Source organism: Vitis riparia, chromosome 19, assembly GCF_004353265.1.
Source record: "Vitis riparia cultivar Riparia Gloire de Montpellier isolate 1030 chromosome 19, EGFV_Vit.rip_1.0, whole genome shotgun sequence".
NCBI classification, from domain to species: Eukaryota; Viridiplantae; Streptophyta; class Magnoliopsida; order Vitales; family Vitaceae; genus Vitis; species Vitis riparia.
The window spans coordinates 5,193,074-5,207,521 of NC_048449.1; the positions used below are offsets into that span (position 1 = coordinate 5,193,074).

Consider the following 14,448-nt stretch of genomic DNA (forward strand, 5'->3'; position numbering starts at 1 on the left):
AGAAAGAAAAACCCTAAATATGACTCCTTAAGGAAAAATAGGTCTATGAAAAATCAAAGTCGGATTCGTAAGTCAAGTTACCTATTAGGAATGTACGGTGGTGAGCCGTAGCACCCCTCTAAGCTCATATACATACGGTTTCTACTAAACAAATTAAGAGAATTGTGACAATTAATTAATTAATTATAAATACAAAAAAAAATAATCAAGTAAATGAATATGTACAAGTCATAGTGAAAATCAATATACACAAAAATAATGATGAAATTTAATTACAAAAATATACAAAATAAATAATAAGAGAATTATGCAAAATGATATATTAAACTAAAAAAAGATATTAAAAAAATAGTTTTCAAGATATTTCAAAGGATTTTATTAAAAAATGATTTTGAATTAATGATTTCAATTTATTTATTTACAAAAAAGAATCAATTTATTTTCTCAATTTCATTTGTATTCAATTTTCAAAAAAATTATTTACACTTATTGTATCAAAAGAATTTAGTACAAAATCTCAATTTGGACACAAAAATTATTTTTACTTGCTTTTACTAGAAAATAATGAATTTTTACAATTTTATTTATAAAAGTATTTTGATTCATTTTCATTCCAAAAAAATGATTTATACAAATTATTTAAAAAAAGCATAACTTTATTTGCAAAAGAAATTTTAATTAAAAAGAAAAAAAAACTCCTCTATTTCTAAAAAAAAAAATACTTTTAATTTCATTTTAATTAAGGAAAAAGAATTCATTTAAAAAATAACATTTTTTGGACAATTTTATTAAAAATTAATTTTTGGGACAACTTTGTTTACAAAACAATTTTTGGACAATTTTTATTAAACAAAGAAACTAACAATCTTTGCATCACTTTCCTATTTGCGCCATTATATCTCTCATCTCCACTGCCACAATATCTAATTAAGCATGAACTGAGTTGGCAACCTTGTGTGCCAATCGATCTAAAATCCAAATCGTGGATCTTAAGGACAAGCTTACCTTTGCAAATAAAGGAGGCAAAATTGTTACCGAGTACATGCATATAGTGCACAATGGATGGATTGGCTCTTGTCAATGTTGATATTAATGATGATGATCTCCAACTTCATGTTCTTTGTGATCTTAGGAAGGAGTGCAAAGATGTTTGCACTATAGTTTGAAATCGTAGATTCTCATGACCTTTGAAGAGTTTCATGATGCATTGATTGAACATGAAAGCTCCCTTAAAGGAAAAGAAGCTCACTCAAGCAACTCATCTTTCACTACTAATTACTCTAAAAGATAAAGGCAACCCACCAATCCCTGATCCAAGGGATCATATAACAAAGCTGGTCAATCTAAAGGCACCATGAACCCAACTTCTGATCGTTGGCATAGACATCAAAACTGCAATAAGAACTACTTTAAGCCTCAATCTAATATGGTGTGTCAATTATGACAAACCTAGTCACAATGTCAAACACTACTATTGAATTTGAGGGTATTTACTTAAGGCATCATAAGCTAATTATACCACTTAAATTAGCAAGTCATATCCTTACAATTGGTTGACTGATTCCAAGGCATTGCACAACATCACCTTCAATGCCAACAATTTGGGAACTCATTCTAAGTTTAATGGGAATGATGATTGTTAGGAACCCCGGATTGTTCTATTCCTTAACCCCAAATCATGTAGAGTGCATGCATTTATCCCTAAGGCTCTTTAGATCAAACAAAATAGAAAAACATGATGTCAAAAACTAATATGATTAAATCTAGAGAATGTTGAAATTACACTTACAATCTAGATGTTCTCAAATCCATTCCAAACCAATGAAGTCCTCAAAACTATTGTAAAGATCGTCTATCCAATGTTATTTCACCCGATCTCTCTTTGCATAAATCCAGGCATGAGAAAAGTGTAGGCTTTTATTTTCTTCCTTAAAGGAGACTAAGGTTTCTCTTTAGTGGTTCTTTGGAAAACAGAATGACAAAAAAAAAATTAAAGCCCTAACATTTGAGAGGGTATTTATAAGCATCCCTATGGGCTTAAGTGACTTGAACTTAAATTGAGTTTGGGTCACCTAATCTAGCCGTCACCTGAGTCCTAATTAATTAATTAGTCATATTAAACTTCAATTAATTAATTAGCTCAATCTAAGAAGTCAATTTACAAGATATAGTGAAACCTTGCACTTTTACTAAAATGTTCTTATGCACACTTATGAACAAGAATTCCAAATCCTTTAAATAAAATGTCTCCATAAATTAGGAGCTCGAGCGAAGACCACTACGACCCATAAGAAAATACTAGCTCCCTCAAAATCCAATTCGGAAGTTGATTCAATTTTGTACTAAAGAGAATCAACTGCACTCTAATATTTTATGAAACTATAACAAGATGAAGTCCGAGTCCATGACTTACTATCAATTGCATGCAGGTTATCCGTCAACTAGTGTTTGTAATCTAACAAAGTAGTGTTATCAAAACCTATCAAGTTGGCTCTCCAATCTTTGAGTTATAGATCTTTCTATTATGTGATCAATTGATATACTCCAGCTTGAATTAGCATATGTTAAATTCCATTAAAAGAATTTTTATGGTCATAATTTTCCTAATCACATGTTCTTTTGATCACTTAAGGGATACTGTTTCAATCCCATGAGATATCATGGTACCTTTATTAAAAATATCTATTGTCACCAACCTCCATCAACAATAATTCAATCCATATGGATATATAACTACATTGGGGTCTTAATCATAAGTCAAAGTCTCCTATTAATTTTAGCACATGTTCAATATCCCCTCAAGGTTAAGAGTCCTTTAGTAGCTTGGTGAATCATGATACTCAATAGTCTTATGTCATGATTCACTGTAGGTCATGTTTAATGTATAATCATACACACAAATATACTCACCATAAGAAATCAAACCTGACAATCAAGATATGTTATCCTTTCAATTAGGAGGTAGTGTAATATAGTCTCTACTGAATTGCCAAAATCTATTAATAGATTATATATAAACAACTTATTATCTTGTAAAAAACTCATGACTTGTATTCTTTATGTAACTCGTAATACATCTAAGTCATGTACAATGCAAATTATATGAGTATATATGCTCAAATAACCAATTAATACATAAAGGAACATCGAATACCATTCCATCGTCAAACACTCAATTGTACAACTAAATCTTCACAAGTAGTGGTGGAAATCCACTAGTATCAATCCTATAACAAAAATTATCTTTGAAAGGGTCATCAACACTCTTCCATGATGGCAATTACCTATTCAGGCTTGTTACTCTGTTTCTTTGAAATTTCATGCCTGGTGGAAAAGTATCACATGGATATTCAGAACTTTGCCATTAGAAATTTTTTAGGTCCCTCTCATTGCCAATTTTTCATAACAAGATTTCTAGATTCCAAAAGTTGACTATTTAGATCTTATGTAGAATGTGATGAATTAGAGTTCCAAAGAATTCTATTAGCATAACTAATAACAACAAGAATTCCCAATTGAGTGACCTTTAAAACTCCTATTGAATGCTTTAGTGGACTTTCTCTATTGGTAACCCATACCACATGCTTCTTAGACGCTTTCTTCGTATAATATCCCCAAGTATTGATTCTTAGACCTACCTAGATTGAAGAAACCCAATTCAAAGCTCCCACCAACTATAGTGATGGTCTCACCATCTCTAATGAGTTGATTTACAATTATGGTGCCTACTACAATGGAGATTCTTAAGAGGGAGAATACATAGGAAAAGAAAACTACAACTGTTGTAAGAGCATAGATCCATAGGTGCTTCCCAAGTCTCCTTATCTTTTCTTTTTGCCTCCACATCCCTAAGATTTGGCATTTCCTTCAAACATCACAATCAATCTAGTTTCCTATTGGTAGGCCATAGCTTTAGAAATCTATCAATATGAATGGTCAATTCTTTTCTTTGAATGTGTAGTCAATATTATTAGGTAGTGTGGTCCCTTGAATTGAATATTTGTTACCATACTATTAGGTGGAAAAAAATTAACAGTGGGTCCATCTGTCAATGGATTGAATGTCTAAATTTGATTTTCTATACCTCTTAAAATGGACAAGGGATTAGTTTATATCTTGAAGGCACCTATGGACTTTCCTTATGGTCAATCTCACCTCTTCTGTAGAAGAATTACAAGGTGAAGTAAAGACCAAGAACAGAAAGACTGTTTCAGCGATTCTCTTTCCTTGTCAAGATCTCCAGGATAAAAATGACAGATAAAGACGCATACAGGGAAAGTTTAAATGCTACAAACAGCTTGTATTATTAAATTTTAATTAATACTTATGAATGGCTCCCATAATACTAACCAACAGGCAAAGATTAATCAGACTGCATAATCAGCTGAAACTGGGCCTCGCTTGTCAGGGTACGAATGTGGTCCCAACACATTCCCTTGAGAGAAAGACCGGGCTCATTAGGCTGAGGCCCCGGTTAAGATTCGAGAAAATCTAAAATATCACCCATAAAAAGAAAATTTCTGGCCTTGGATTATGCATTTTTTTGCAAATCCACCTATCATGTATGTAGATTCACCTTCTTGTTCACAGCTAGAAATGATACGTGAGAGGAAAATGTTGGTTCTCTTAGCCCCTAAAGTAACTTCAATCTCATTATCATAGCTATGGTACTCCCGAATCATTAACTGGATTGAGGTAAGCTTATCAATTTTATATTGCACATGCAACTAGAGGTGTCTATGGGCCGGGCCACCTATTTTGGCCTGTGGCACGGCTCGGTAAAAGGCCAGTCCGGGCCGGCACGGCCCGAACTGTAGCATGATGGGCTGGAACGGCCCAAAAGAAGCAGGTCGTGCTGGGCCTAAAGAAACAGCCCGTGCCGGCCCGCCGTGTATCCAACCGTCTAAACAAGAAGGCTGACAAGAAGTCTTCAACCGTCTGAACAAGATTTTTCCTTGGATAGAAAATTTGAGTTCAAAACCCTCGTAATTTTCTACATTCAGAAGTGTATCCAAAGCACACAGATGTGGATTATTGATTAAATTTTCTATTATAAAGACTTTATTCTGAGAAAAAAAAAATCTCTGGAAGTCGTTTTCAGATACCATGTTCGGTGCTAACCTCTCAACTACCCCCTCCATCTTCAATGCTAAAGCTTAACCCCTAAGCCTCTCACTCTCTCTCTATCTGGAATCAAGAATTTCCAGAAAAAAAGGCCCAAAAAGAAAGAAGATGAAAGAAGAGCAGCAGCACCTCCACCACCATCACCACCAGCAGAGAAAGATCATCACCGCCAAGAAACTCACTCGACCCACGGCGTATGTCCTTCTCCTCTTGCTATCAGCTCAGTTCACTCTCCCACCGTCGGGACTGCATCTATCCCCACCGCCGTCGGCGCCGCCGTAGCAGAATCGGACAGCGGCCACTTTGGTGTCACGAGGAGGTGTGGCGACCCAGTTCCCTCAAAGCTCGTTCGGCAAACGATTCTAGACCGGGTCTTCAGTGGCACTTCGCCGTTCGACTCGTTCCCGCCGCCGCACGTGGCCCACCTCCTCAGGCCGAAGAGAATCAAGGGGTGGGCCTCGAACGGAGTCGTTTTCGAAAACCTAATCCGGCGAGTGAAGCCCCGGACAATAATTGAGGTGGGGACGTTCTTGGGCGCGTCAGCGATTCACGTGGCACGGCTCGGCCCGACCGGGCCCGACACGATTAGCCCGCGGACTTATGGACCGTGTCGAGCCATCTCTTTTCCTTGCATGGGCCGGCCCGGCCCGGCCTGGCACACTTTTTAAGTGGGCCGTGCTAGCCCAGCACGTTGACCCGTAACTCTACATGCAACGTGTACTATGTGTATCGTATGCTATATTTTCACCTTCACTATGCTAATGAATCTGCCAATAATATAATTTAGAAACAACAAAAAAAAATCTAACAAAGTCATGCTAAGTGATGCATACTAATTATGTTTTGTGTTGTCAAAAGGATTAAACTGTAATTTAACCTTATAAGTTTAGATTATTTGCTAGACTCTTTAAGAATTTTTCAATCTATTTGTTTTTTGTGTATTTTAGAAATATATGTTTTTTTCTTTTCCAATATTAAATGTCTTTATATTTTCTTTCTATTTTGTATTATCAAACTCATGTATTTTGTATTAGGTCCTATTCTTGTATGATGGACCACCAAATAGATTCAAGCCATGAGCATTCATAGCAAAACGTTGGGTATTACTGCATGCTCATATGAAAGGGAGAGGCAGGCATTTCTGGATGCTAGTGCGGATGAGTTTATTGAGAAACCACTCACTCAAAAGTTGGCCTCTGTTACGAGAGAGATCCAAAATGCTTGAAAGAGAGTTGGACCAATAGAGACTCTCAATATTTGAAGGCATGTTATAAAAAAAATGGCCATTCACGATAGACTTAGGTGGTGTTTGTTTTTTTTACTTTTTATTAAAAGCAATTTGTTTTTAGAATTTAGGTCATTTGTTTTTCTACTTTTTTGTAACTTATTATAAACTTTTTACTAAATAGAAAAAACTAAAATATGTAATTTTTTTTAATATAAAAGCTAATATATTGATTTTTCTTTACTTTTTAATACTTAATATAAATAAAATACTACAAAAACAAACAATCCAATATTTAACACTATTAAGCATTAAGGTTCTATTTAGAATTAAGTAAAAAAACAAACACCACCTTAGCCTTCATTTAAACTTCCCGAGGATACAAGAAAAATTACGAAGCTTTGATGCTCATACTTCGATTAAACCAGGCTGCCTGTCCGGGAGTTTCATACCAGATCACTTTACAACCTGTCACTCATCTGATGATCCAGTGGAGTAGTCCTTCCATACACTCATATTTTGAAAGGCTTCATGATGACTGAGCTATTAACAAGTTCATAAGTAGATGCATCTCCATTTCTTCAAAATGTATAGACTGGGTTTGGTGTTAATTGAGGAAACCCTCTAAATTGAACACCATTTCATTGTCAAGAGCAAAATGTCATAGCTGAGCGATTCCTCAGAATTAGTTGTGGAAAGCCATTAGGATCAACCCAATATGTGAAATCACCTTTAATAGGGTCGACATCCGTGCTCTTCCATATGATAGGGAACCCATCCAGACCTCTCACTATGTTTCTTCCAAATTTCATGCCTTGTAGAAGAGTATTGCATGGACAATCAAAACTCTGCCATGGGAAGTTCTCTGGATCACTATCATTTCCAATTTTAATGACAAGATCTTTAAATTCCAAAAGCTGAGCATTTGGGCTTTCTGCAGAATGGATTATGCTATTAGCAACACTTGGGAAATGGAAAGAGTTCCCTGGTCCATGACCTTCAAATTCCCGATAAATTGTCTGAGTGGGAATTGTACCAGTCTTCATAGATACTTTCCTGTATCATATCCCCAAGTCTGAATTTGTGGAATGAATTTATCTGGGCTGAAAAACCCCAGTTTAAAGTTGCCACCTCCTCCAATGATTATCTCACCATCTATAAAGGGTTGATTTACTGTTGACTTAATAGAACAAGACAATTTTGGTTGGTGGACCATGATCAATCAATCATTTTCCCTGGATACATATTCTAGCATTAGGTGGCATATATTCCCTTCAAATAAATAACAAAATCAATCCCAATTTACAGCTAGAATCTACTTAAATATCACATGTCAGCCCCACAAATTAATTTAGCACATTAGTTATTGTTTGTGGTCATATTTTTCTTCTTTTTTTTTTTTTACTTGATTCTAACATGTTATGATGGTAATCTCATTAAATTATTTGAAAGAGAAACCAAAACCCTTTTTAGAACAATTGAAATATCACCAAAAGTCCAAAAACAAAGTCAAGATTTCCCTAAAAGGTGCTAGTAATAAGCATTTTTGAAGAGAATAGCTTTTATTATAGGGTCAACTTCTATTATTGAACTTATGTACTATGAATAACTATCATCATCCATACAAAAAGCAGCAAAAAAATATTGATCACCTGATAACATCTTAGATGAATCAAGGTTAGAGGAGAAGTTACCAAAAGTGATTTAAGCATGAAACCTAAGCTTATATGGTCACATGTCTAAAGATAACAAAACACCAATTTATGAAGCTTCATCTATCGAGATTCCAACAATGTGATGGGAGATTGAGTACCAGAGGAAAAATTTGCTTCTATCATACTTCTATCAGTGAAGAAGCAAGGCTCTTTAGGTTGAGGTAATGCACCCTCACCACCCAACATCAGAACCACAGAATGCATGCTTGGTCGATCATCTGGGAAACGTTGCACGCATAATAGGCCCAAATTGATTGTGCGTATAACTTCAGATAGATTGCAGGTGTTCCCCATTGATGCATCAAGAAATTCTAAAGACCTATCTTCTAGATAGAGTGTCCATGCCTAGACAATTGAAAAGAGGATTAGCACTTCTTTTATATATTGAAATAAGGAAATATTACCTAATACTTACATGCCCAAGGAGATTAATGTTGCAGTTTGGGTGGTTAAATCCTCTGTTTCTCTTCCCACTTACAATCTCTAACACTAAAACACCAAAACTAAAAACATCAGATTTTGTGGAATACAATCCTTCGCTTGCATACTCTGGAGACATATAACCTCTGCAGAAAACCGTTGAAGAAGGGATTAAATTCACAACTAATGAAGATAAGAGGATATACACATCACTAGATATACTTCTTACACTGTTCCAGCCACTGTTGTTGTGTTTGCTTCAGTTTCATTTCCGTCAAAACTTCTTGCTATTCCAAAGTCTGAAATTTTGGGGTTCATTTCATTATCTAGTAAAATGTTTTCTGCTTTGAGATCTCTATGGATTATCCTGAGTCTGGAATCTTGATGAAGATAGAGAAGGCCTCGAGCAATCCCATTGATGATGAGGAAGCGCTTAGGCCAATCTAGTACCACACTTTGCATTTGACCTGTCCATTTTTTTATCATTCAAGTTAACTTGTTCTACTTGGATTGTGAATATAAATGGAAAATATTTCAAGAAATAAATGATTTCAAATTCAATGAGAGTTCTTCAAAGCAATGACTTGTAAAAACAAAAGTAAGCATGATTGAAACTCATTCTCAATGATTAAAGAACACTATCAAGGGCACACAAATGGATAATAGATTTTAATGTTAGGGATCAAAACCCCTAGTTTTTTAATACTAGAGCCAAAAGATTAAAAGATTGGAAGAAATAGAAGAAATATTTTCTAAAAAAATGAATCTACTATTTGTCTTGTTTCCAACAATTTTTCTTGAGGATTGGTCAAATCCATTGTAAATAAAGAATTTTCCTAGCATATGCATAGGAAGAGAGAGAGAAAGAGAGAGAGAGAGAGAGAGAGAGAGAGAGAGAGAGAGAGATAGAAAGCCAATCAAATAGACAAAGAAACTAAAGAGTGGTTTTAGAGAGCCAAACCAAAAATAAACAAGTCTAAGCTTTTGTTGGGCAAGTATTCGTAGATCAACATCCTTTCTCTGCCATGAATGCAACATCCAAAAAGCTTTACAAGATTTCGATGTTGAAGTTTTGCAATGGATTCAACTTCATTTTTGAACTCTTCTAATCCTTGTCTAGAAGTTTTTGACATCATCTTCACTGCTATTTCTTGTCCCTCTTGCAATATTCCCTGAAAATATTACATTCTTTTTCTTGTAAAAGCTTTGCATATTAAATTAAACTTGTCAATATTCAAAAGGAGGAGCCCTAACCAAACTAGTGACACAACCATGTTGACACATATGCTGATTTCAAGGCATTAAGGCATATATCTAAATGTGGCTTCATTTAGATACCATGAGGATTGGGGACATCAACAACTTCTCAAGATGCTTAGCTGTGTGTTTTTAACTTGTAAATTGTTGTAGGGTATACCCTTACCTTGTAGACAGGTCCAAAACCACCCTCTCCAAGCTTATTGTCACTAGAAAAGTTATTGGTGGCATTCACTAATGTATCCAAGTCAAATAATTGTAGCTCTGGATGCTTCCGGCCTTCATTGGTTTCATCTCCTTCTGAATCGTGTTCCATGTATCCTACAAAATGGAGAATGGAATGAAGAATTAAAGAATGCATAAATCCTATATACAAAAATCATGAACTTGACCCATCTCCAAGCCTAGATCATTTCATCATTTATCAAATCAAGCCAAGTTAATCCCTTTCTCCTTTTTCGAGTAATACATAATCAAACAACATGCAGAAGTACTTCTAGCTAATGAACCTAGTGATACAAGCACTATGATTTGTTACTTGCCTCTTCTCTTTAGCTGCCTCTTCCTCTTCTTCAACACATATAGGGTCAGAACCAGGCTTAAAAGAACTATTCCTGTAATTGATATAGAGATGACAATGACCTGATTTTTCTTCTTCTCGGAGCTGCTATTTAGGCTTGAAAAAGCATCTTGACACAAATGGAAAGAAATTAAGCAAGTAAGCCAGGAAATAAAATAGACAAACCATAAATTCCTATGAGTAGTAACTGTTGATCCAAAATATATTTGTAATTTACAACCATGAAAGCAGAGTTCAAGGAACTGCAGTTGCCATAGGATTTCAAGGCACAAATCAGTTGGTGTATTAGTGTGTTATAGCATCTAGCTTACTATAATTGAAATCTAAAAGAAAAATATTCTAACTTTTGAGTAGACCTCTGCTTTACACTCTAGTCTTCAGAAAAATAAGTATGCTATTCCATGAAATAATGTCCATGGTAGTTAGTCTCAGATTTTTCACATCAGCAACAATTGAAACAGGGGTAAAGCTTTGAGTCACCAAATCAAGGGATAAAACTAGAGGCATGTATGCAAGGTGAACAACTGATTAAAAACCTTTGAATAAATATACCATGAAATTTGTATCAGATTTATGTTTCTCAAGTAAGAAAAAGAAAAGTTCATACCTAATTCTGATGCAGCCATCCTTACATAAAACTCTTGCCCATTTTGAGTGAAGTCTCTGATGTCAATCAAGTCACCAAACCAAAGCAAGCATCCACTTCCTCCTCCTCTGATATCTGAATTTGCATAAGCAGTGCAAGAGCAGTTCCTTGAGCAGAGGGAAGCACATTCCTTAAGGTTCATGCTTTCATTAAACCAGGAATTCTGCGTATCTGGAAGTTTCACACCAGAGTACTTTACAAATCCATCACCCTTTTGACAATCCAGTGGATTGCTTCGAACACATCCATTTGACCAATCTGCCATGTCCCAATTGCTTTGGAACTTTGGCTTAAATCCTTTCATACACTCACATTTTGGAGATTGGTGAATCTTACAGATGCCATATGCTCCACATATTGCATAATTGTCACAGTCATCCCTCTGTGCAGTTGAGTAAAGAGTCCAGTCATATTTTTTATCAATCCATGTGAACCTTCGTGAATAACCATCAGGAGTTAACACAAGCCTCATAATAACAGAGCTGTTAACAAGAGAATAAGTAATATATATCTCCTTTTCATTAGAAACAAAAACAAATGTATAAACTGAGTTGTTTGTTAATTGAGGTACTCCACTATATCGAACACCATTCCATGGTCCACCACGAAACTTTACAGCTAAACCATTCCACAAAAATAGTTGTGGAAACCCACTTAGATCAATCCGATAAGTAAAATTACCTTTAGAAGGGTCATCAGCACTCTTCCACGATGACAGGTACCGATCCAGGCCTGTTACTCTATTCCTTCCGAGCTTCATGCCCGGTAGAAGAGTATCGCATGGGTAATCAAAACTCTGCCATAGGAAGTTTTCTGGATCGCCATCATTACCGTTTCTCATTACAAGATTTCCAGACTCCAAAAGCTGAGCTTTTGGATCCTGTGCAGAACGTGATGAAGTAGTATTCCAAAGAATTCCATTAGTACCGTTGACCACAACAAGAACTCCCTGCTGAGTGACCTTTAAAACTCCTGATGAATCAGTTAATGGATTTTCCCTATTGCCAACCCATACTACAGTCCCAGTAGCCATTTTCTTGTACCATATCCCCAAGTATCGATTCTTGGAATTACCTGGACTGAAGAAACCCAGTTCAAAGCTCCCATCCGCTGAAATGATGGTCTCACCATCTCTAATGGGTTGATTTACAGTTATGGTGTCAACTGCAATGGAGAATCTTAAGAGGGAGAATACATTGGAGAAGACAAATACAACTGTTGTAAGAGCATTCATAGTTGTTCCTAGATAGAGAATGCCTGCGATTTTAGGTGCTTTCCAAGTCTTCTTATATTTTTCTTTCCCCCCTTTAAGATTTGGCATAGGCTGCCTCATACAGCAAAGTCAATGTAACTTTCCATTGGTCATTCATAGCTCCGGAAATCATTTCATTCCATTTTTTTATTGGTATTCGGTGCTGTCTCTTGAGTTTAATATATGAATGATTTGTTTGACTTAGAGAACATCACATCTACATCCAAATTTTTAATTTTCTATACCTCTTAAAATGGACTAGAGAGTAGTTTATACAACAATGTATGACCAATCTCACCTCTTCGTTTGAAGCGCATTACAAGTTGAAGTAAAGACCAATAACAGAAAGTCCGCTGTAGCAACTCTCTTCCCTCGTCAAAGTTTACAGGACAGATCAGTCACAACTCACATGCAGAGAATATTCATGTAGTCCAGTTTCTAATTTGGGCCTGACTGACTGGCCCAAATGACACGCCCGCAGGCTTTTTGGATTCTCTAGTGTCTCGTTTTTTTACCAACTTTGGAACTATCCCCACGCGGCCCATTAGACTCAAATTTATATGGGTGTATAGACTTGTCTACACCTTTGATATTGAAATCAACCTTCGAGCGAAGTCATCACAGTCGGCCAGACCTGTGTGTTGAATATGCTTCTCCGAGCATAAATCAAAAAGGGGTATAAAAATTGAAAAGGGGACTACTTTGTTGTCTCACAAGTCCCGATGCTCCTTGAGCATCGATGACTTCTTGTAGTGATTTGTCCCACTCATATATTACGGAAAAGCTTGTAAATGAGTTTTGAGATACTTGCATGGGAGTATTGATCCTGGCCTGCACATTCAATCAGCTTCTGGATTCAGTCTCACTAGCTTCTCAGATGTTGATTGGATCAGTTGTGTGGTCCATCTCTTGGTCCTAAAACTGTCTCATGGAGTTCACGTGAGCAAAAGGTCGCTGCAAGGTCCAACACTGAGTCTTGATACAAAGCATTGGCTCACACGGCAGCAGAGGTGACCTGGTTACAAGCCTTACTAAAAGAGCTACAATTCCCTAGTTCTTCATGTCCCGTAATCTGGTGTGATAACAATAGGGTAGCTTGCATTACTGCAAAACTAGTTGCACATGCTCGCACCAAACAAATGGAAGCAGATGTCCATTTTGTACGTGACAAAGTGCTGCAGAAAGAATCAGACATTCGGTATGTACCTATAAAAGATCAGGTAGCTGACACACTAACAAAGCCCTTATCCCTGTTCAACATCCTTAAGGTCAAGCTCAACGTGATGGTGTCCCCATTTCACTTGAGGTAGCATGTTGACAGAATGTTCCAGAACAATATAAGTTTCGGAGTTAATTGAGGTTAGCTTTAACAGCTCCACAGTTGGTGGGGGTTAGCTTTCGAATTAGGTAAAAGAAAGAATCGGTTAGAGTCTCCAACCAATTTGTAATCTTCCCTATAGAAAGGAAAAGAGAGAAACAAGAAACAGAGGTCTGTTGTATTTCTCCCATGCCGTGATTTTATCTCCCATGTTCTGCTCTGTTTTTCAGTCTCAACATATTATCCCCTGTGAAAAACATCCTAACAGGCCCAGATTCAAGAGGCATGTTCATGCATTCATTCTACAATATCTTTAACTGTATCTGAAAGCTAAAACAACAAAATGTTGAAGCTTTATGTGGACCAGAGCTACACTTCAGATAATAGGTGCTTTATATATAAGAAACTCTTTTCCTCTTTGAAGTTTTGTGTCAAATTTACTTTTCTTATGTAAGGAACCTAATTCTGATGCAGCCATCCTTATATACAGCTGTTGTCCATTTTCAGATATATCTACCAAATCAAATCACTGAACCAGGCCAAGCATCCACTTCCTTGTTAATCTCTGAATTTGCATAAGCAGTATAAGAGCAGATGCTTAAGCCCCACCCAACCCCCTTTAGATGAATTTCATATTAGATTACTCTACAACCTGTCACTCATCTGATGATCTAGTGGAGTAGTCCTTCCACACACTCACATTTTAAAAGGCCTCATGAAAACTGAGCTATTAACAAGCTCATATGTAGGCACATCTCCTTTTCATCAAAACAGAAGCATGTGTGTAAACTGGGTTTGGTGTTAATTGAGGAAACCCAATAAATTGAGCATCATTCCACTGTTAGAGCAAAATGTCATACCTTAGCGATTCCTCAGAATTAGTTGTGGAAAGCCATTAGGATCAAGCCAAT

The 14,448-nt window shown here is 36.2% G+C and overlaps 2 protein-coding genes across 4 annotated transcripts in view; both read right to left on the reverse strand.

Annotated features, from left to right (window-relative positions):
* The window catches only part of LOC117908780 (G-type lectin S-receptor-like serine/threonine-protein kinase At4g27290), a 42,397-nt gene extending 30,160 nt beyond the window's left edge, over positions 1–12,237 (reverse strand). For all 3 annotated transcript variants that reach the window (XM_034822515.1, XM_034822514.1, XM_034822513.1), the window contains exon 1: positions 10,929–12,237. In XM_034822515.1, coding sequence (XP_034678406.1) covers positions 10,929–12,201 — 1,273 coding nt within the window. In that variant the 5' untranslated portion in view covers positions 12,202–12,237. The remainder of the gene's footprint in view (positions 1–10,928) is intronic.
* Positions 7,933–14,006, reverse strand: LOC117908781 (G-type lectin S-receptor-like serine/threonine-protein kinase At4g27290). Its single transcript, XM_034822518.1, has 7 exons — positions 13,997–14,006; positions 10,284–10,430; positions 9,908–10,062; positions 9,446–9,656; positions 8,714–8,951; positions 8,480–8,630; positions 7,933–8,409 (listed from the first exon to the last, which is right to left on the reverse strand). The coding sequence occupies exons 3-7, from the start codon at positions 10,055–10,057 to the stop codon at positions 8,125–8,127; spliced, it is 1,035 nt and encodes a 344-aa protein (XP_034678409.1). The 5' UTR covers positions 10,058–10,062; positions 10,284–10,430; positions 13,997–14,006; the 3' UTR covers positions 7,933–8,124.
* Positions 14,007–14,448: the final 442 nt, after the last annotated feature.